At 45.4% G+C, this 22389-nt stretch overlaps 1 protein-coding gene across 1 annotated transcript in view; it reads right to left on the minus strand.

Annotated features, from left to right (window-relative positions):
- Positions 1 to 22389, minus strand: part of OBSCN (obscurin, cytoskeletal calmodulin and titin-interacting RhoGEF) — a 183390-nt gene that overhangs the window by 129862 nt on the left and 31139 nt on the right. The window contains exons 11-21 of the mRNA XM_027660600.1: positions 17360 to 17635; positions 10513 to 10782; positions 9153 to 9428; positions 7770 to 8045; positions 6350 to 6625; positions 5358 to 5633; positions 4008 to 4274; positions 2983 to 3252; positions 2447 to 2710; positions 801 to 1067; positions 333 to 445 (exon numbers count right to left, since the gene is read on the minus strand). Coding sequence (XP_027516401.1) covers positions 333 to 445; positions 801 to 1067; positions 2447 to 2710; positions 2983 to 3252; positions 4008 to 4274; positions 5358 to 5633; positions 6350 to 6625; positions 7770 to 8045; positions 9153 to 9428; positions 10513 to 10782; positions 17360 to 17635 — 2831 coding nt within the window. The remainder of the gene's footprint in view (positions 1 to 332; positions 446 to 800; positions 1068 to 2446; positions 2711 to 2982; positions 3253 to 4007; positions 4275 to 5357; positions 5634 to 6349; positions 6626 to 7769; positions 8046 to 9152; positions 9429 to 10512; positions 10783 to 17359; positions 17636 to 22389) is intronic.

Here is a 22389-nt window from a genome sequence, read left to right on the forward strand (position 1 = left end):
GGTTTCCCTTCAATCACGGTTCCAAAAGACCTCGTAAATGCTGGGTGAGAACTGCTAGGCATGAAGTAAAGCACAAAACTGCATTGTTATAACAGCAGTACTCACATTTTGTATGGGAATAAAGAAGTTTAACTTTAAAACCCAATAAACACACCCAGTAAATAAAAAACAGTGATAAAGCAGGAGAGTAAATCAACATAAGGACAAGAGGGCAATGCCAAGAGCTGTATTGCCAAGGCTCAGACTCACATCCCCTGGAAGTCAAAATAAAGGCTCTCATTCCCTTCCAGAGAAGTAGGGAATTAAAATATCACTATCCATTAACACCGTACCTTGAACCACTTCACATTCACATTGGGCCTGGACAGCTCACACTCAAATGTGGCCTTGAGTTTCTGAGTCACACTGACATCCACCAGAGGTTTGCTGATTCTCACAGGCAATTCTGACAAAAAAAAAAAAAAGCAACAAAGAGAAGGTCCAATGAGTGGGGAATGAGGTTTGCAGGAGGACGTCTGACATGAGCACTAATGGGTAGGCAAGGCCTGGTTTCCATGGTTAATAAAACCCATGACAACAGAATCATCACATTTTGGGCACTTTATCATGAGTTGTTCTGTGGACAGTGATGCTGCAATAATGCTGATGATATAAGGGTATGTTACTGGTGGTGGTCCAGTGCTTAACACCCCTTGCAGTTACAAGGGTGGCTGGTTGACCTCTCGAGTTTGCTCTCCAGGTCAGGAGAAGAACAACCATGTCCACACCAAGCAGAGTCTGAGCCTTTTGGGTCAGTGTACCTGTCACAGTGAGTCTCCCTGATGAATTGATGCCTTCTGCCTTGAAGGAGATGACCCCTGCATCCTCAAGGGCCACCGAGGAAAGAGTCAGTGAGTGTTTCTTGCCCAGGATGCCAAAGCTGACGTTGGGTGCGGGTTTGAGCCGAACTCCGTCCCTCTGCCAGGTCCCTTCCACATCCTCGTGTGACACCTCCACCTCGAAGGTGACAGTCCCTTTCTCAGCAACTTCCAGGGGCTGAAGGCCTTTCACCAGTTTGATCTGCCTCACTGGAAAACACCGTGGAAAAATTGGAGATCTCACAATTGACAGCTGTGAAATATCCTGAGGATTTCCAAAATGGATTATTTCCCCATTCCCCACGCAGGTGCTTGCCAATTAATTGGTATCTGCCAATTAAACAACCACTTTTACAGGAAATAAAACCTGCACATGGTTGCTATTTTTAGCATGGATGTTTTCAGCTGGTTGACAAACAGGTCAACCAAATATCACAGAAAAAGGGCAATCTGGCCCCTTTCCTATCAAGGTCCACCAGGTTTAGTAAAAAGAAAAAAAAACACAATAAAATTAATGCACTACAATATTGTGCAGTTCTCCAACTAGGATAAAACAATGGAAAGAAGTAACAGGGGGAGAGAAAAGCCTTTAGTAAAAGGAAAAAAAAATTTGTGACATGGTGCAAAGTGTACTGACACCTCACAGCTTGAGGGGGGAAAAGTATCCGTGGTTTGGGTGGATATTACCTGTTCTTGTGACAAGACATCCATGTCCTATCAGCCAGTAAAATGGATTTAGTATTTAAACTTGTTTCACCACTAGAAGTAATTAAGTTACCAATTAAAAAAAACAAAAAACCAAAAAAACCCCCAACCAAACAAACAAAAAAACAACAAACAAAACAACCAAACAAACCCACCAAAAACACCAATTAAAAAAAATACTAAACCCCCAACCCTCTAAAAAGCCATGAATTATTCACAAGAACCTTCAATTCTCAAAGGGTCTCCTGGGAATATTTCGACCTTCCTAATGCATGTTTAGCAGAGATAATCCGGTAATTCAGCCAGGATAAGAATGCAAACATGCCTGAGGTGGGTTGTCCTTAAATCCTGTCTTCATCTGTCTTCTGACAATCATGACAAAAGGATGTAGGAAAAAGGACAGAAATACAGAGCTACAGATGAAGTATCATTAAATGACCTCAAAGAACAACACCCTCACATAGAAGATTTGCTCTTGGAGTTTTTCTGACCCTGACTGAACATAAAGAGACATTCTGAAAGAGGTTGCTTGCAGAGGAAAATTTAGACAATGAATGGCTGAAGAGGGAATGGTTTGCTAAAAAAAAACATACAAAGGAAAAACATAGAGCCCACTAGAGTGGGAAATTTCAGAGGAAAGAGAAGAATGGGTAAGAAGTTTGATGGTCAACAGAATGACTGAAAGCTGGTGGGATGAGATGCAGGCAAGAGCAGTCAGCCAGACATTCCCTGTTTGCTGCCCTTTCTTTCACCTCCACTTGGTCATTTGGCTAGTGGCCAAGCCCATGGTTGTGTCCCTGTGTCTCCATGATAATGGCAGAGACCAGAATCCACCTCCAAACCCTGGCCAGGGTATTTATAGAACTGGAGATCACTGAACTTACTTTCCACGTTGATCTTGGCTTGGGTCTTGTCATCAGGGCTCTCACAGCAGTAGAAGCCCCTGTCTGCAAAGGAGATGTCCTTCACCACCAAGGTGTGCTTTGTTCCCTCAGCTTTGATCTCTATCTTGTCACTGGGCTTCAGCACGATGCTGTTCCTCATCCACTTCACCTCTGCAGGCTTGGTCAGCTCCACCTCCAAGGTCACTGTCTCCCTCTCTTCAACTGTTCTGGGCTCCAGTTTCTTCTTGAACGAGATCGAGGCCTCTGACAAAGGAGAAGAAATTTTAGTAAGAAAGTAGATAATCCAGAAAACAGGTTTTCAGAGGAAAATTAGGACGGTGGCTCATATATCTCCAGTCCCAAAGCGTTCTGAGTATCCCTATTTAATGATGCAAAGGCAGAGTTTTCCTACTACACATTATTATAAAACAACATTGTAGAATCATCATCATAGAATGGTTTGGGTTGGGAAGGATCATCTAGTTCCACCCCCGTGGGCAGGGCAGCCTGTAAAAAGGGGCATTACCACCTCTCACCTCGGACTCTGAGGTTGGCTGTGCTCTCCACACCCTCAGCACTGGCGCAGATTTCAGCTGCATCTTCCAGTGTCAGGTCAGTGATGGTGAGGCTGTGGTTGGTGTCCTTCTGGGAGATCACATACTTCTTGCTGGCTTCAATCTTGACGCCGTTCCTGAGCCAAGTGACCACGGCGTCGCTGGGAGAGACGGTGCACTTGAACACGGCCTCTTTTCCTTCCTCAGACACCACACTGTTGAGGCTGGTGACAAATTTCACCACTCTGGGAGCTGATGGATAGGAATAAAACACTTAGAGCAAATCTTTCAGGCGTGGCATGAGCACCTTCAAAGAGCCAAAACCTTTGATTTTATTGGAATCATTCATGTTTCACAGAATATGCTGGGCTGGAAGGAACCCACAAGGATCACCCAGTCCATCCTGGCCTTGCACAGGACCGTCCCCAAGAGTCACACCCCGTGCCCCAGAAGATCATCCAGAAGCTCCTGGAGCTCTGTCAGCCTTGGTACTGTGCCCACTGCCCTGGGAAGGCTGTTCAGTGCCCAACCACCCTCTGGGGGAAGAACGTTTTCCTAATATCCAACCTAACTCTGCCCTGACAGAGCTCCAGGCCACTCCCCTCGGGTTCTGCCACTGGTCACCTTCATTGCTCACTGTGAATGATCACAACAATGGGTCATCATTGAATGTTTCTCATGTCTGAGTAAGTTTTGTACATAAAGAGGTCAGAAGCCAGAGGTAAACAAAGGGGGGGGGAAACCCATCTTAGATTTGAGATATTGAATTCCAGCCTCAAATGCAACATCAAGGTCAATATTAAGAGACCTGAGCTCCACAGGTCTCGAAATCATTATGTTTTTCACAAACAGAGTTCCAGTGACATTGAGAGGAAAAGGGGGGTTTGTATTTTGCTCTCAACACATGAGACAACACAGACACATGAACAAACTCAGCTTTGCAGAGCTGTAATGGCTGAGGACAGAACCCAAGGATCCCTCCAACACCGTCACCACTAGACATGTACCTTTGGGGGTGATGGTAATGCTGCTCTTGTCATCTCTGGATTCACAGGAATACTCCCCCTCATCCTCAGCCCGGATCCCCGTTATCGTCAGGGTCCGTTTGACCCCCTCCTCGTGAACCTGGAAACGTTTGCTGGGCTTGATCTCGACTCCGTTCCTGCACCAGGTCACCTTCCCCCTGGGGTGGCTCAGCTCACAGCTCAGGGAGACACTGCCCCCAATCTCAGCCTTGACAGCTTCCAGCTTCTTGGCGAACTTCACTGGGATTTCTGGGATCCAGAGGAAGGGAAAGTGTTGAGAAAGGAAAAGATAAATAAACTTTGTTTGAGGGAACTGGTTCTGGACAACTTTGGAAACAAACAATCAAACAAACGAACTCGCCCTACAAAATATTTGGGGAATCAAAGACAGAAACAAATCAGGAAAGTGGGAATTCAGTGAGTTCCTTTGATGTGGTATTTTCATATCACCATCGTTCTGTAAAGCAAGAACAATGTCTTCAAACATGGTTGAGTATTGCCTTCCTTTCTTTCTGTTACCTGACGAGATCATGTGGTGTTTTTACAGCAGAGTCTGCTTTTCCTGACTGAATGCTAAAATCTGTATGGATACATAAGCCCCAGCCATCTTTGTCTCTTCTGTCACTGCAGACACAGCCAGTGGTTTTGGAGAAATCCAGGGTGTGATTTCTCTCATCCCAAAGAGACATTTCAAGAGGTTGGAAGCATCATGACCTATCAGCAACCTCCCCTCTGCAATGACTCCTCAGGGAGCTGAGGGAGTGCATCTCAGCTCCAGACATCTCCAAGGGGAAGTGTCTGAAGAGAAAGGAGCAGGGCTTTTCTCTGGGACATCACCCCTCTCATCTCCATCTGTGGACCAGCTCTACTTCATCCTGCTTGCCAATTTATAGCCTTGAGTAGGGAACAGCATCCCAGGTGCTCCATCCCATGAATTGAGGAGGATTCAGTTCAGGTCCTGTTTCCATCTGTGACTAAATCACCAATTTTTTCCTCACACAACATCCCTCTACACCCTCACCAGCTTTTCCTGTGAGCACAGAGGGGAAGAGCTGAGTCTCTGCCATGTCCCAGGGTTAAGACGAGACAGAAACAGAAGGGGAGTAGACATCAGGGAAAGCTTCATTGTCCCCAAGAGGCCAGCAAAGGACAAAAAGTGGGTATTTTGAAACAGGAGATCCTTGCTGGCCCATACTGGGGCATCCACAGAAGGTACAACAAGCCTTGAGGTTGGAACAGCTTTAGGGATAGTTTGGACTTCACCTCCATCCCACCATGAGAGAAGTGTTACTGTTGGGTTGGGATATGACCCGTGCTCTGCTCTCTGCTCACCTTTCACCTGCACTTTGAACTCCTGCTTGTCATTCCTGGTCTGGCAGGTGTAGACAGCAGTGTCTGTGCTCTCAGCCAGGTTCACCACCAGGGTCCTGGATGCCCCCTCACTCTTGATCACACATTTCTTGCTCGCCTTGATTTCTGTGCCGTCCTTGAGCCACTTCACTGCAGCAGTTTCAGGCGTCACTGAGGTTGTCAGTGTGATACTTTCATGTTCTTGAACAACGAGAGGCTCTTTCTGGACAACTTTCTTTTCAAATTTAGCCTCTGGTTCTAGGAAAGACATTGAAACAGGAAAGTTAAGAACTTAGATAATCAAATCTTTAACACAGCAATAGTCTATTATTCTCTCTTCCTGACTCAACGCCAGCTCATCCACAGCCTGCAATAATCCAGGGAATATGGGTGAAGATTTGTGGCTGGTATCATCTTTTAATGAGTGGGAAGAAACAAAATGATCTCTCAGGTAACTCAGAGCTTCTGCATAGTAGAGAAGCAGAGAAAGGAAATGCAAACATATGTATTTTATCTGCTGCCCACAATAAGCTTCTTGCTAAGAAGTACAATAACCTGTATAATTCTTCCCTCTCCCATTTTTAGGATTTTAGGTCAAGTTAATAAGGAATATTAATATGCTAAGCCTGAATTTATGGCCTGTTTTCTATTTGCTCCACTGGCAGGAGGGTTGGAAGTAAAATGATCCTTGAGGTTCTTTCCAACCCAAATCGTTCTGTGATTCCAGTACCTTACTCTTGGCCTCTTCTCTATCTTGTACAACACTTTGCCACAAAACTGGGCATTTTGGGGGCACACACCAAAAAAAAAAGTCCAGATTTCCCCCCTCTGCACTGCTAGATTGAAAATTAATGTGCCCTGTGGGTTCACTGACGTTGCTCCAGGGGAGATGGTGGCTGCACCACGGCTGCTGGGTAGGGAATACCCAGTTTTCCTCACAGGTTGGTGCTTAACACCACAAAGGGAGCACCCACCAGTTGGTTCCAGTTTGAATGTCATCTTCTGGCCTGCAGCCTCACAGATGTATTCCCCAGCATCCTTCTTCTCCAGCTGCTCTATAACCAGGCGTCGGGTTTTCCCCACGGTCTCTATTTTGAATTTTCTGGAGGAAACCAGAAGTTTTCCGTCCTTGAACCATTTCACTTCGGTTGCATCCTGTGCTACCTCGCACACGAGGGAGGCACTTTCTGTCAGCACAGCCTTCACCTCCTTCTGGACCTTTTCCTGGTTTATAAATGCAGGTTTGGGCTCTGGGCACAGAAAAAGAAGGAAATAATTGATTATTTATGATTGAGGGACTAGAATGAGATTGATCTTACAGACTTCTGTAGGCAGGTCTGGAAAATATTTAGGTTGTCACTTGCCAAAACCAACTGCTGTCACTAGGCAGCATCAACCTTTCTGTGGGACTGAGTTGCCATGTGGAAATTGGGAATCAAGAGCCTAGGAATGGAAAGGACCAAAATATCCTTGATATCAACCCTGTGATTGCAAGTCACCATGAAAAAAAATATTTAATTTAAACATTCCCAAAAACATCTGTCCTGTGTATCATCAAAACCTCCCAGATTTCTTTCAGTTGAGACCTAGGACACAATAAATAATTATGGGCTTCTGGAACAGACTCTTCATGGCCTCTTCCCCTGCCAGAAACATGACTGTCAAAGAGAAAAAGGAAATATGATCTCCCTCCAGGGTTCAGGGGGGTCAGGATCACGGTTGGCAAGGTCCCCAAGGTTGTTACAACATCAAAACGTCCTTTAACATCACATGCTTAAAGCAGTTTGGGCACCTTGTGAATCCTGTTCCAAAAGACCAATTTCTTGGAATCTTTCACAGCTTAGGGGCATTTGGCACCTGGCAGAATTAGCAAGGCATCTCAAAAGGCTGAGATCTCAAGCACACAAGAAGCCCAGTTCACCAAAAAAATTCCGTTTTCAACCCATCTTCAGACATGCGGATGTTGAATACGCAAATGGAAAAATCTATTCCAGTCTCTCAGTTTTCAGAAATGGGATTGGAAGTCTAATAAAAAGAGGATTTTTGAATGATTCTTTCCTTTCAAGGGGGTCAATGCACAAAGAATCACTCTCTGGGATCCCAGGCATGCAGGTTCATGAATGTATGCTGAATATCATGTTAAATAATATGTTGATAATTATATTTATGTCTACAACTATTATTATGTAGCCCAATTAAAAATGAGATAAGCCTTTGTGCCATCTAAAGCCAAATATTCCCATTTCTACAAATCCAGGCAATAAGGTGCAGAACATCAGGTGAACCCTACGGGCTGCAACAAAACCCACAGCACAGCAACCGAGTCAGGGTGAAATAGATATCACAGTTATTGCTTTATTGTCCTCTCCTGTCATTCAGAAAGGTATTTCTTACCTGTGACATGGATCCTGAAGGTGAGTTTCTGGCCAGCAGCCTCGCAGCTGTATTCCCCAGCATCCTTCTGCTCCACCTGACCCACCACCAGACAGCGAGATTTGCCCTCGGACTCCACCTTGAACTTCTTGCTGGAGGTGATCAGCTTCCCATCCTTGTACCACTTCACCTCAGTCTTGTCCTGGGCCACCTCGCAGCTCAGAGTGGCATCTTCTGAGAGTGCAGCTTTCACCTCTTTCTGCACCTTCTGCTTGTTTGTAAACACAACTTCTGGCTCTGAAAAGAGAGAGAAGTTCAGAGTTTCTCCAAAATAAGTTGCTGCCCAGTCCCCTTGTCGTGGCTTACAGGAAAACCCTGGAAAACAACCCCAGACTTCACAATGCACATCTCAAACTATTGAAAGAACACACAAACCATTTTGTGGTGGGGGTTTTATGTGTTTTTAGTCTGTTTTGGTTTTCTGACAGCAGGAATACAGAAGATCCTCTGAATGGTTCACAGAAGCATTGTATGGCAGGGTCCAGTCAAGGCAGGACACATTTGAGTTGAAGTTGAGTGCAAAGTAACAAATTTTTAGAGGAAGGAGCTGTCCTGTGCTGCATCATAGCCCCATATAATTGATTTCTTTGGTTCTCAGTCGCTGCTTCTGTTGCTGCTTAGATCATTTTGTTAAGACAGAAAGGTGCTAGACTAGGACTGACACGTCCAGGACACTGTTAATACTTCTCAGTGCAACCTTGAGGAAAAACCTCAGCTCATCTTACATCCAGATGGTGAAATCCTCTTGTTCTCCACAAGACACATGTGTCATACCACTCAGAAGTGGTTCAGGAAGTTTTGAGGGAGTTGTAAAGCTGAATCCATTCTACCTCTCTACAGCCCCAGCAGGGAGATGTGTCTGGATTGAGCCTCCAAGACACCTTCTTTCCCCAGTTTGCCTTTTACCTGACACCTTAGAGGCTTCATATGTATCAAGCTCTGTTGCCATGTTGTCCCTTCAGGCTGAAACAAGCCCTTCCAAGGGAAATAAAACAATGTACACACCCAACCACTGTCCACCATGACCCTGCACTGAGAACAAGCTGTGGTGCAGGTTTATTGCCATTGCACCAACACGTGAGGAAGAAGAGGTACAATCTACTTTTCCTACAAAGATGTGTAGCTTCCAAGGACCCCTGTTTTAAGGATTTCTAATCTTTTATGTAGAGTATATGAAGGTAACTGTATTTGTAACTTTTTGCCCCATTTCTACATCAGAGCTGGGCCATTCCAACGACGTTTGCCAAAAATTTGAAGCGTAGCACGGAAAGGTTTTAAAAAATAATATTGATTTTTCTAAATATTCCAGAAATAGGAATGATGGGCTGAAGAGTCTTCTCGTACCTGTGACATCAATCTTGAAGGTGAGTTTCTGGCCAGCAGCTTCACAGCTGTACTCCCCAGCATCCTTCTTCTCCACCTGACCCACCACCAGACGACAAGATTTGCCCTCAGACTCCACCTTGAACTTCTTGCTGGAGGTGATCAGCTTCCCATCCTTGTACCACTTCACCTCAGTCTTGTCCTGGGCCACCTCGCAGCTCAGAGTGGCATCTTCTGATAGCACAGCTTTCACCTCTTTCTGCACCTTCTCCTTGTGGATAAAGGCATCTTCCGCCTCTGCAGTTAAAGGGTACAAGGGCAGATTTTGAAAATTAAGCTCTCTCACACACAGATCCCTTCCCAAATGCACACACACCAGCCTTTGGAGTGTGGTGCTGAAATGGATTTCCTATTTACATTCCCTTCCAACAGCATCAACTGAACAGGTAACATCTGAACTACATCAAATGCTGGTGAAGGGCTCCTTTACTGGTAGTCCAAGACATGACCCCAAAGTTGTTTTTATTTCCACCATTATCGTTCTCCAAAATCTGCAGAAAAGAAGATCACATATCCCAAAATCCAGCAGCAGACAGGATAGGTGGACAAGGTCTGTAAGAAGTCAGTTTGCTGACTTAAATTCAGTTTTGCCAAGAGCTGCAATTGCAGCAAAAGCAAAGATAACTTTAGGAAACAAACTTTGTGAGCCTGTTTTGTGTCCGTATCTTTATTTTCCAAATGTTTTAGAGATGTGCCATCCCAGAACTGTGTTTTTCTAATGAATGAAGATTAGCCAGTTCCCATGGAATTTCCTTTGCACTGTACCATGTCACAGACAAAAAGATATTTAATGTATGAACCCTCCAATTTGCTTTAAATTCCTTGAGATCCAACTGAGGGATGCCAAGGTTAAAACTTGTTCTTGTTGATATCATGGTGATATCTGGTTTCCTCATCTACTGCTTCTGACAACAGCTGTAGTATTTCCATTCATAATAAAAAGGTTTCCTCTATAATGAAGTTTATTTCAGAAAAGAGCTTCCATGAGATAATGCCTGTGTTCAGATTTGCTGTGCCTTTTAATTTCTCCTGCCACTACTGAATTCCCAGTTTGCTACCAGTGCATTTTCACCAGATTCCCAGAGAAATTCCCCGATGATCTTCAGCCTAACCTGAGTTTGGACTACAGAAATCCACTGCATTTTTAGTTTCAAAAGAAGGGAGACAGACATAATAGCACAAAGACAGTTTCATGAGTAAACAGACACCATTTATGTGCTGGCTCAGTTGCTGCCTGTTGAGATGGAGTTTGCCAAGCCACATAACTTTCCTCTCCTTCAATTTTTTTAGGTTAAAACAGGGATGAAGCACATTCTCTCACCTGTGACATGGATCCTGAAGGTGAGTTTCTGGCCAGCAGCCTCACAGCTGTACTCCCCAGCATCCTTCCTCTCCACCTGACCCACCACCAGACGACGAGATTTGCCCTCAGACTCCACCTTGAACTTCTTGCTGGAGGTGATCAGCTTCCCATCCTTGTACCACTTCACCTCAGTCTTGTCCTGGGCCACCTCACAGCTCAGAGTGGTGTCCTCCTTCAGTGCTGCCTTCACCTCCCTCTGCACTTTGTCTCTGTGTTCAAACGCGTCATCTGCAAGATTGAAAAGCAGGGGGAAAAAAAAGTAGGAAAAAAATCCATGAAAATGAAAGCTTTGCCTCCAAGATCATGTGGTGTTGGGGTTTTGGTGAGACACCACCTGGTGCATCACAGCTTAAATAAATCAGCTGTGGAATGAAAAAAAAGCTGAAAGAGTCAGAGTTAAGCAAACACTTGATGAAGCACTGGCAGGAACAATTTACTTCCAGGCATCACATTTTCCTGCTGCTGTTCATTTGGGCAGCAAGAAGAACTTCCATGCCTGATCTTAGGGCTGGTACCAGCTTTCCTGCAAACCCTCTGAAGGGTCCCTCTCTACAGGCCAGCAGGATGGGCTCTCCTGGGAAAGCAGGGTGTGTTTTGTTCACTTGAAGGGAATTCTGGGCTGCACAGTCACAGTAAACAGGACAAACTCCAGGCAGGATCCTTCATTTACCAATGCCAAACCCCTGGCTGGGCCCAAGTGATATTTAGGAAAAAATCAATAAGGGTTATGAAATAAATGCATAACAGGTGGAGTACCTTCACAGACATTTATATAGAGCTGTATCCATAGTAGTATAGTATCATAGTATAGATTGGGTTGGAAAAGACCTCCAAGATCATCAAGTCCAACCCCTGATCCAACTCCAATTACTATATCATGGCACTAAGGGCCACGTCCAATCTCTTTTTAAAAACCTCCAGGGATGGTGAATCCACCACCTCTCTGGGTAGGCCGTTCCAATGCCTGATAACCCTCTCTGTAAAGAATTTCTTCCTAACATCTAACCTAAACCTCCCCTGGCAGAGCTTGAGCCCATGTCCCCTTGTCCTATTGTTGGTTGCCTGGGAGAAGAGACCAACCCCCACCTGGCTATAACCTCCCTTCAGGTAGTTGAAGAGAGTGATGAGGTCGCCTCTAAGCCTTCTCTTCTCCAGACTGAACAACCCCAGCTCTCTCAGCCTCTCCTCATAGGACTTGTGCTCCAGTCCCTTCACCAGCCTCGTTGCTCTTCTTTGGACCCGCTCCAGCACCTCAATATCCTTCCTGAACTGAGGGGCCCAGAGCTGAACACAATACTCCAGGTGTGGCCTCACCAATGCAGAGTACAGGGGAAGGATCACTTCCCTGCTCCTGCTGGCCACACTGTTCTTGATGCAGGCCAGGATGCCATTGGCCTTCTTGGCCACCTGAGCACACTGCTGGCTCATGTTCAGCCTCCTGTCGATCAGCACCCCCAGGTCCCTTTCCGCCTGGCTGCTCTCTAGCCACTCTGTGCCCAGCCTGTAGCGCTGCAGGGGGTTGTTGTGGCCAAAGTGCAGGACCCGGCACTTGGCCTTGTTGAACTTCATTCCATTGGAGTCAGCCCATCTCTCCAGTCTATCCAGATCCCTCTGCAGAGCCCTCCTGCCTTCCGGCAGGTCGACACTCCCTCCCAATTTGGTGTCATCAGCAAATTTGCTGATGATGGACTCAATCCCCTCATCTAAATCATCGATAAAGATGTTAAAAAGGACTGGGCCCAGCACTGACCCCTGGGGAACACCACTGGTGACCGGTCGCCAATTGGATGCAGCTCCGTTCACCAGCACTCTCTGGGCCCGGCCCTTGAGCCAGTTCCTGACCCAGCACAGAGTGCCCCTGTCCAAGCCGTGGGCTGCCAGCTTTTCCAGGAGTATGCTATGGGAGACAGTGTCAAAGGCTTTGCTGAAGTCCAGATAGACCACATCCACAGCCTTTCCCTCATCCACCAGGTGGGTCACCTGATCGTAAAAGGAGATCAGGTTGGTCAAACAGGATCTGCCCTTCCTAAACCCATGTTGGCTGGGTCTGATCCCTTGTCCATCCTGTAGCTGCTGTGTGATTTCACACAGGATGATCTGCTCCATAACTCTGCCAGGCACCGAGGTCAGGCTGACAGGCCTGTAGTTACCAGGGTCAGCCTTGCAGCCTTTTTTATGGATTGGGGTGATATTTGCCAACTTCCAGTCATATGGGACCTCCCCAGTGAGCCAGGATTGTTGGAAGATGATGGAGAGCGGCTTGGCAAGCTCTTCTGCCAGCTCCCTCATTACCCTAGGATGGATCCCATCTGGTCCCATAGACTTGTGAGGATCCAGATGACTCAGTAAGTCACTAACAATTTCCTCCTGGAATACAAGGGGGCTATTTGGTTTCCTATCTCTGTCTACCAGCTCCAGAGGCTGGTTGCCTTGAGGGCCACCTGTCCTACTGGTAAAAACTGAGGCAAAGTAAGTGTTAAGTACCTCAGCCTTCTCCTCATCTCTATTAACTATGTTTCCCTCCAAGTCCCTCAAAGAATGAAGGTTTTCTTTGCTCCTCCTTTTGTTATTAATGTATTTATAGAAGGACTTTTTGTTATCCCTAACAGAAGTGGCTAATTTAACTTCAAATTGCGCTTTTGTATCCCTGATTTTCTTTCTGCATGATCTAGCTGTCTTCCTGAATTCTTCGTAAGTAGCCAGCCCTTTCTTCCACAGTCGGTAAGTTCTCTTTTTATCCCTGATTTCCTTCAGAATCTCCCAGTTTAACCAAGCTGGTTGTCTTCCCCGCCGGCTTGCCTTTCGGCACACTGGTACAGCCTGTTCCTGTGCACTCAAAACTTCCTGCTTGAAGCACGTCCATCCCTCCTGGACCCCCTTGTTTTTAAGGGTTGTTTCCCAGGGTATGTTCTGGACTAGACTTCTGAATAGGTCAAAATCTGCCCTCCGGAAATCCAGCGTAGAGGTTTTATTGTTGTTTCTCCTAGAATCTCTGAGTATTGAAAATTCTATTATTTCATGGTCACTATTTCCCAGGCGGCCTCCAACCACTACATCTCCCGTCAGCCCCTCTCTGTTTGTAAACAGCAGGTCTAGCGGGGCCTTACCCCTGGTAGGTTCATTTACCAGTTGATGGAGGAAATTGTCCTCTATACACTCCAGGAATTTCCTAGACTGCCTCTTCTCTGCAGTATTGAGCTCCCAGCAGATATCCGGCAGGTTAAAGTCACCCACAAGGACAAGGGCTGATGATTTCGAGACATCCGCCAGCTGCTTGTAGAATATTTCATCCCCTTCGTCATATCCTTATGGAACAGCATCACTTCCCAGATATATTCTACAGAATTCATGCTACTAATGGTACAAAATCACAATCATAAAGCAATTCAGGTTAGGAGTGATTTCTGGAGGCCACCCAGTCCCACTTCCCCTCTCAGAGCAGATGAAATTACACCAAGCTCTGCACAGTCATGTCCCACTGAGTCCTGAGTATTTCCAGCAATGGAGACCCCACAACCTCAAGGCTCCTGTTCCAGAGCTTGGCCATCCTCATGGTGCAAATTTTTCCTAATATCTTTTCAGAACCTCCCATACAAGTTCCAACTTGTATATTTTATCTCTCCTCCCATCACCCTGGATCTTTGAGAAGACACAGAGCTGTGGACTCCATATCCTCTTATTAAACAGATGCAGGCAGTAATTAAAGCTCCCTTTTGCTTTCTCTTCTCATCTCTAGGTTGAACAAATCCAGTTCTCTCAGCCTCTCCTCATATGACATGTGTTCCAGCCCCTTAATCATCTTGGTCACCTCCAGTGGAGTTGTGCCAGGAGCATCTTGGATTTCCAGATGGAATGACTGCCAAATACTCCAATCAAACAGACACTGAATTAAGAACAGTAATTTGATTTTAGGCTTGGTTTTGATAAGTTCCAAGGACATAATTTTAGAAGCTGGACATAGGAAAGAACATTGGAGATAGGGATCCTAACATGATACAGTAAATAGAGGAATAATAATAAAAAAATCTCTGTAATAAACTTCTTTGGAACTACCGAACTTGCATGAATTATGAGAACTGATCCATGAAGAACAGATCAACAATTTATTCAATACTGAGTATGGAACTTGCTACCTCCCCACTGAAGTGCTCAGAATTTATATCTTACCCAGCAGAAGAACAGAAAAAAAAGGATTACTAAGGCCAGCAAAAATATATATATAATGCTTTGTATATATATAAATCCTTTAAAAGACAGAGCACAAATAATGAATGAAGAAAGGAGAACTGTGCTGGAAAGTTGTGTCTCTGGGGTTAGGAAATGACAGTGGTGCAAAAAAGTGTGGGTTACAAATTTCAGAGCACTTCCTGTGACACTTCTGAAGAGAACAAGCCAATGCTCCTGGAAAGTGTTGTCCTGCAGGCTGATTTCTTCATTTTGGCTCTAACCCTCTCTAGGCAGATATTTTTCCCTTCACTATAAGCAATGGATGTTACACTTCCCATCCCTGGAATTGTTCAAGGCCAGGTTGGATGAGGCTTGGAAAAACCTGGTCCAGTGGAAGGTGTCCCTGCCCATGGCAGGGGGTGGGATGAGAAATCTTGAAGTTCCCTTCCAACCCAAACCATTCTGGGATTCTATCACACAGGAGGAGGCTGAGTGAGGGACTCCTAGGCTCACATTTGTGCTCCATCCCAGGTAATTCTCTTCAGTGAGAGCTTTCAGTTGCTTGAATTTCCCTCAGTGTAATGGTATTTTACACAAACTCATGATCTGGGGTTAAAGCAAGAGATCAGAATGGATCAGAAGATCCATTTTCTCTTTCTAGTTCCACACCATTCTTCCTTAGCAGCCTTGAAGGAGTACCTAAATGAATCCCATCATTTCTGCCCCTACAGTGACCAGCAAATCTCTCAGTGGTAAGAGAGGGCCTTTTCTTCTCTACTTTCTGATATTTACCCATTTGCTAAATCTGAGAAATGGCCTCTCCTTGGCAGCAATGGGCAACAGTCACTTACATACTGGAAACAAAATGCCTGTCCCTCTTTCCATGGTACCCAAGTACCTCAAATCCTGTGATATGAAAAGCACTTTGAGGTACAACACTCTCCTTACCCTTGTTTACAGAAAGGATGTGAGATGCAGAGAAGTTTGGTGAGAGTGAGGGACCCACCACATCAACCTGCAGAGGATGGTGCTATTTCAAAAAAAAAAAAAAAGTGAACCCTCATAGTCATGAACATGACTCTTTCAGAAGCCCTAAAAGCAGGTCAATCTTTGGGTTTTAACCCAAAAGACCCGTGAAACCTTCCATTATTGCTGTCAATAGCTTTCCCCACTTGCTCAGCTGCACACAAAAAATTGCCAGGACCACTTCAGTTCCTGCTCCAGTGAAGGAAAAAGGTCTCCTGGACCCAGATGAGAAGATCCTTCCATGGGAAGCTACGAAGAGCTTTTCCTTCAAACACTGTGATAAGATCCTTTGCTAATTTCTGCCTTTCACAGTTCGATTTATAAACCACTGCAACTTTTTTAAGAGTTTATTCTATCAAATGCATGTTTGAAATAAAATGGCAACCTCAGTCTTACCCTGTACTGTTCCTACAACCTGCATAGAGCTAGAGGAAAAAAAAAAAAAGGTCACATATCTGAGCCATGGAATAAGTATAACCACAGTTTTTCTGGCACAAGGGATAACGAGGCAGATTTGTCTCCAGTTTCCTTGCAGGGTCATCCCCCAGCAATGTATATCACAGAATGCAGACGTGGCAGAGCAAGCAGAATGAAACCCAATAGTTTGTTCCTCAGCAAGGCCCACAGCTGGCAGTCACATGAGTGCCAGTGCTGTAACATCATGGGATACCTGGGAGCAGGCCAGCCCCAAACCACCTCCAGCATGGAAGATACTTAAAATCACTCACAGTTCATGGTTAGGCTTCATGAACGAAGATTTGAGGACTCATAGCTAGGTCCAAAATAAAAGGTTCAGTGGTGTGACCAGGTCACCAGGCTGGGAAAATGCCAACACTTCTAAAAAGACATGGTTAGATTCCTGTGTTGGGCAAATCTCATGAGAAAAAGGACAAATCTTTGCACCAAATCAATTGTGTTGCCCCACATCCCTGGGATGTGCTTTTAATCGATGTGCCTTTAATTGAATGCTTCTTTGAGGTTTTCTTGTGATCCACAATCAGAAAAGAAACATCTACATCAAATTTAGTTATTGTTCCCTTGAAACACTGTCAAGCAGGACAGAAGAAAGGAAGATGAGAAAGGAAGTACTGCGTGATTTTTTTTTTTGCACAAAAATAACTGGCAGCAAGGAAAGAAATTGGTGCACTGATGATTTACCAGCACACACAGACTTCTGAATATTGATCTGAACTGTCACTTGAACCTCTCTGTGTGGTGCAATTCCACATGAAGTCACGTTGGCAAAACTCAGCAAAGCCACATCTCTTGTACAGATGTGACAGAAAAACTCTGTCCCAGTAGAGACAGAAACTACAAATTCTAAGAATGCAACTACAGACCCTTAAAGAGTGGAAGGATTGTGTTATGCTTGTCTTGTTCTCACATCCTTTTTCCTTATTACCCTTCCTGGTCAAAATCAGGGAAAAGACTACTGGGCCTAAATGGGCTTTTTCCCAAAGCATCCAAACACATGCCCTTAATACTGATCTTTAAGAAAAACCATTTAAGTTCTGCTGCAGACCCATACAGAGCAAGGCTTAAAGTTAACCTGTGTCACCAGGAAACTTCACAGCTACAGCAAAAGAAAAGGTGTAACAAGGCAATCCCTCACCTGCAACATGGATCCTGAAGGTGAGTTTCTGGCCAGCAGCCTCACAGCTGTACTCCCCAGCATCCTTCTGCTCCACCTGACCCACCACCAGACGGCGAGATTTGCCCTCAGACTCCACCTTGAACTTCTTGCTGGAGGTGATCAGCTTCCCATCCTTGTACCACTTCACCTCAGTCTTGTCCTGGGCCACCTCGCAGCTCAGAGTGGCATCTTCTGATAGCACAGCTTTCACCTCTTTCTGCACCTTCTCCTTGTGGATAAAGGCATCTTCCGCCTCTGAAATAGGGAAACAATTTAAAAATATACATAAGATGTAAATAACTCGTGGCAAGAAGATATTACATGTATTTGGTGTAGGTGCTCTGCAGGAACTTGGGCTTGGTAGTGCTGGGTTAACCATGGGACATGATGATCTTAAAGGACTTTTCCAACTTAAATCATTCTTTGATTCTACAATAATTTCTTGTTCTTTTTATCACGTAAACCCCTCAAAAAACAGTCCATGCAGTTATACCTCTCTGACTCCTCTTCATGAACAGCTCAACCTCCTCATTTTCAAATTTCTTGTAATGAAGACAAAGATAAAATTCCCCTCTTTTGTCTTTATGATATTCCTACTCCCCACGTTTGGAACGAGCCAAATACAGTACAACTACAAGTTGTCACCTCCACTATCACATTACTTACAGGATTTTAACAGGTATTTTAGATTAAGACGGGGTGTTGTTCAGAAAATATCGTGCAACTCAATCCCAGCGAAATGACAAAGACACAGTTCTTAATATGGAAAAATACTTGACCTCCATCCCATATAAAACTGGTCTAGAAAAGTTGAAGTATACTTTTATTTCCTAAAAAAAAAAATATCTCTGATTTTTCAGCAAACAGGCCATAGGGAATCTTGTTTTAATACTCAGCAAAAGATACAAGTATCAGGGGTTTAAAATAACTTTCTTCCATGGCACCACTTCGAATTTCCATCTCAACAAGCGCAGTTGGCATCAAAAGAATATCTTGTGTATTTACCAGTTAATTAGGTGTATGCATTGATAAAATTCAACTGTCACCTTACTAAGTAGCACTGACTGAGAAATTGCATCTTTTACTCATTAATGATTGTTTTGCCTGGTTCTCCTTTAAGCAAAAACTTATGTGGTCACACCTTTGGCTTTTGTATTAATGTACATTTGAGATTTGGAAGGAGAAAGGGACCCTAAATAAATGAGCTGCTACATTTTGTCCCCACTGATTTTCCACAGGACATAACTGCACAAGAAGGGTAACATATTTCTGGTGGGCCCACGTGATGGACATCACGCAGCAAAGGCAGCCTGTGACTGTTTGGGTTCCCAGGTTTTTACTGGAGCACTGAAGTCCGTGATTTTACTGAACAGAAGCACCAGCTCCACAGGAAATGCTGGATTAGCAAGTGGATGGGTTTCCCAGTGCATTCCAGTTGCAGTGCAAACATGGAAGATAATTCACCCACCCAGACTGAGGTATTTGGGCCTCACCTGGTGAAGGTGACATTGAGAAAGAAACGTGTTGAGGGGCTGGAGCATGTCCAGGGAAGGGAACGGAGCTGGGGAAGGGGCTGGAGTGCCAGGAGGGGTTGAGGAAGCTGGGGGGACTCAGCCTGGAGAAAAGGAGGCTCAGGGGGGACCTTCTGGCTCTACAACTCCCTGACAGGAGAGGGGAGATCAGGCTCTGCTCCCAAGTAATTAGCAACAGGATGAGATGAAATGGCCTCAAGCTGTGCCAGTGGAGGTTGAGATTGGATATTAGGGAAAATGTCTTCCTGGAAAGGGTGGTCAGGCACTGGAAGGGGCTGCCCAGGGCAGTGGTGGAGTCCCCACCCCTGGAGGAATCCAGGGAAGGGCTGGATGTGGCACTCAGTGCTCTGGGCTGGGGGACAAGGTGGGGATTGGTCACAGGTTGGACTTGATGACCTCAGAGGTGTTTCCCAGCCTTAATGATTCTGTGACCTTAAAGGCTCATGGTTCTCCCTGGCAGACATGGTGAGCCCCTTCCATAACCTGTGTCCCTCCCTTCCTCTCCCAGTCACTCTCTGCAGCCTCCCAGGGCCATCCTTTACTCCTCCTTGCCGACTTTCTCCTCTGCATCCCATCTCATCGTGTCTGTGCTCTGAGTGGCAGCAGCTGCCTGGGAGGGTGAGGGGAAGGGGTAAGCTCAGGTCAGGTTCCTACACTGCTGACTGTGTCACTACCCACCGTCCTGGAGCCACATCACAGCCTTGCTCTGAGCATTGCACAGCCCATGGAAAGAGAGATACCCTGCAGGGAGCAAACCAGAGCAGGAATCCGGCTTATAGGCTTTAAACTTGAGCTCCTCTGTTGATATTGGCTGTGGCAGGGGTGTAAGGAGGTGTCATTGCCATTTAGAAGGCACGTGGCCTATGCTGAGTGATGCAAAACCCTCAAAGGCATGTGGCAGCAGCATTTTGGTGTCTAAAAGAGCTCAACCACACACCAGGGCTTGCATTCAAAACCGGTTTCAAAATTATAAAGATTTAATGTCCATTTACAACTTGGATTTGGAATGTGCAGGGTGCACTAAAATGAGTTACAGACCAGTCTGTGTCCATGGGTGCTATGTTTAAAGTGTCAACTTAGCAGGGAAGGAACATTCCTGTTCCATCTCCCTTGTCCTCTTAATTCCTGAGCTTTAATATAAACCATTTTTATAGTGATTAGGAAATGGGACTAAAATTTTAACCAGCTCCTGAAGTGATTTACATGGTAATTTGCCTTATAAATTTATTTTAAACTTAAGCAAGTTTATTCAGTGCAGATGACATTTCCAACCTCAGCTGAAGTTGGTCAGGGAAGTTTCAGTGGAACTGAGGAAAACCATTTTCATTACATGGAGCTTTCTCCATTTTCAAATATGGATTTCCCTGCATACCATGAATCTTGAAATAATAATATTTCAGAATCAGCTCTTTTTCTACACGTCCAACTCAGTCCCAAGGTGTGCAGTACCCCGTTCTTTTTATATTAATCCAAAAAAGCCACAGCTGCATCCCAAAACTCAACACTGAGCATCTAACCTTCAACCTGCCCTTAAAAAGGGCAGGCTTTGTGCTCCCAGTGGAGCCCTGGAGCACAGGAACCCTCTGAAAAGCTTTCCAAGTGCAAGGGTAATGGGATAAATTAAGACCCAGAAAGCCGCCGGACTTTGGGATAACGGAGCAAGAGACGGATTTCTGCCGCAAAAGATCCAACCACCCAGAGTACTCATAATCCCTCCTGACTTTCACACTGGATCGTTTTCCAGCCAGTGCTGGACCGGGATGTCATGTTACCGTTGTTCCCGTGAGGAATACAGCAACTGTAGCCAGGCAATCTCTTCTCTTAGGGCACAGGGGGAGGGTGTTGCGTTACCCTGCGCCGCCGGGAAGTCATCCGGTCTGAGAGGGCTGAAAACCTTTGGGTTCTGAGGCAGACAGCTAAGAATAGCCCTCAGAGACAGAAATTCCAGTGGAAAAGCACTAAATTTCTGCGTTTTCTATCATAAGTTCTGCAGGAACTTATGAACCAGTTTCAACAGCTGACCGCGTACTTGGTTTATACCAATTTTGCCCAGAGAAGCTGTGGCTGCCCCATCCCTGGAATTGTTCAGGGCTACATTGGACAGGGCTTGGAGCAACCTGGGATAGTGGAAGACGTCCCTACCCATGGCAGGGGGGGCTGGAACTAGGTTATCTTTAGGGTCCCTTCCAACCCAAACCACTCTAGATTTCTTTGATGATCTTTCCATCACTGTTCATGTTGAATTTTCTCTGGAAGGTGCCTCTCAATCCTATCCTTACTGTAACTCATCCTTCACCGAAACTGGCAGCTCTCTCAGGCAAAAGGATGAGCTACAGAATTCATGGCAAAGAGCCAAAGTGCCCTAGTCCACACCCTGGGTACCCCACAGAGGGTGGAGTCAATGGACTCCCAACACAGTTGCTCTTCTACACAGCTGATAAAATGCCAAACCCCTGCCAGACTCTGGTCCCAGGGGGTTTGGTGCCGTAAGAAAGCAGAGGAGAAAATAGATTCGCTGTTCCAATCAGCTCTGAGACTACAATTGTAGTGTTAACAAATAGGGATTTGGCTGTAAAGACAGTGGAGTGCTATTAATATTAATTAAAAAAAAAAAAAAATCAAACTCCTTCTTATCATCCAGTTCAGAAATAATCACTCAGAATGGAGCTGATTCCATGGCTGACTAGAGCCTGAGATAAAATTTACCAGACCTCTTGCAAAATATACTGAGACCAAAGAAATCCTAGAATCGTTTAGGCATGGAAGATCATCAAGTCCAACCATTAACACTGTGCTGGCAGGTCCATCACTAAACCATGTCCCCAAGGGCCACGTCTACAGGGCTTTTAAATCCCTCCAGGGGTGGTGACCCCACCACTGCCCTGGGCAGCCTGTTCCAATACCTGACAATCCTTTTGGTGAAGTATTTTTTCTAATATCCAATCTAAACTTCCCCTGGAGCAACTTGAAGCCATTTGCTCTTGTCCTCTCACTTGCAAAAGAAGAGGAAAGAGTGACTTTCATAGAAGAATATCCATAACAGGAGGAGAAATACCAGCTCTGATGATCAAATTGGAAGAGGTCCTTTAACACAGTGCCTGCTGATGAAAAGTCTGTTCACTTCATCTCAGCCTAAGGACACACACAGGGAGCTGAGGAGCTGATATCAGGATACAGCATCAAAGAATCACAGAATCCTTAGGGTTGGAAGGGACCTCTGGAGACCATCCAGTCCAACCTTCTTACCAAGGCAGGGTCACCTGGAGCAGGTGACACAGGAACTTGTCCAGGTGGGTTTGGAATGTCCCCAGGGAAGGAAACTCCACAACCTCCCCTGGGCAGCTGTTCCAGTGCTCTGCCCCTCTCAATGCAAAGAATTTCTTCTTCAAGTTGAAGTGAAACTTCCTGTGTTTTGGTTCATAGCCATTACTCCTCCTCCTGTTTCTGGGCACCACCAAAAAAGACTGGCACCATCCT

Source organism: Corapipo altera, unplaced genomic scaffold (genome assembly GCF_003945725.1).
Source record: "Corapipo altera isolate COAL_440 unplaced genomic scaffold, ASM394572v1 126, whole genome shotgun sequence".
NCBI classification, from domain to species: domain Eukaryota; kingdom Metazoa; phylum Chordata; class Aves; order Passeriformes; family Pipridae; genus Corapipo; species Corapipo altera.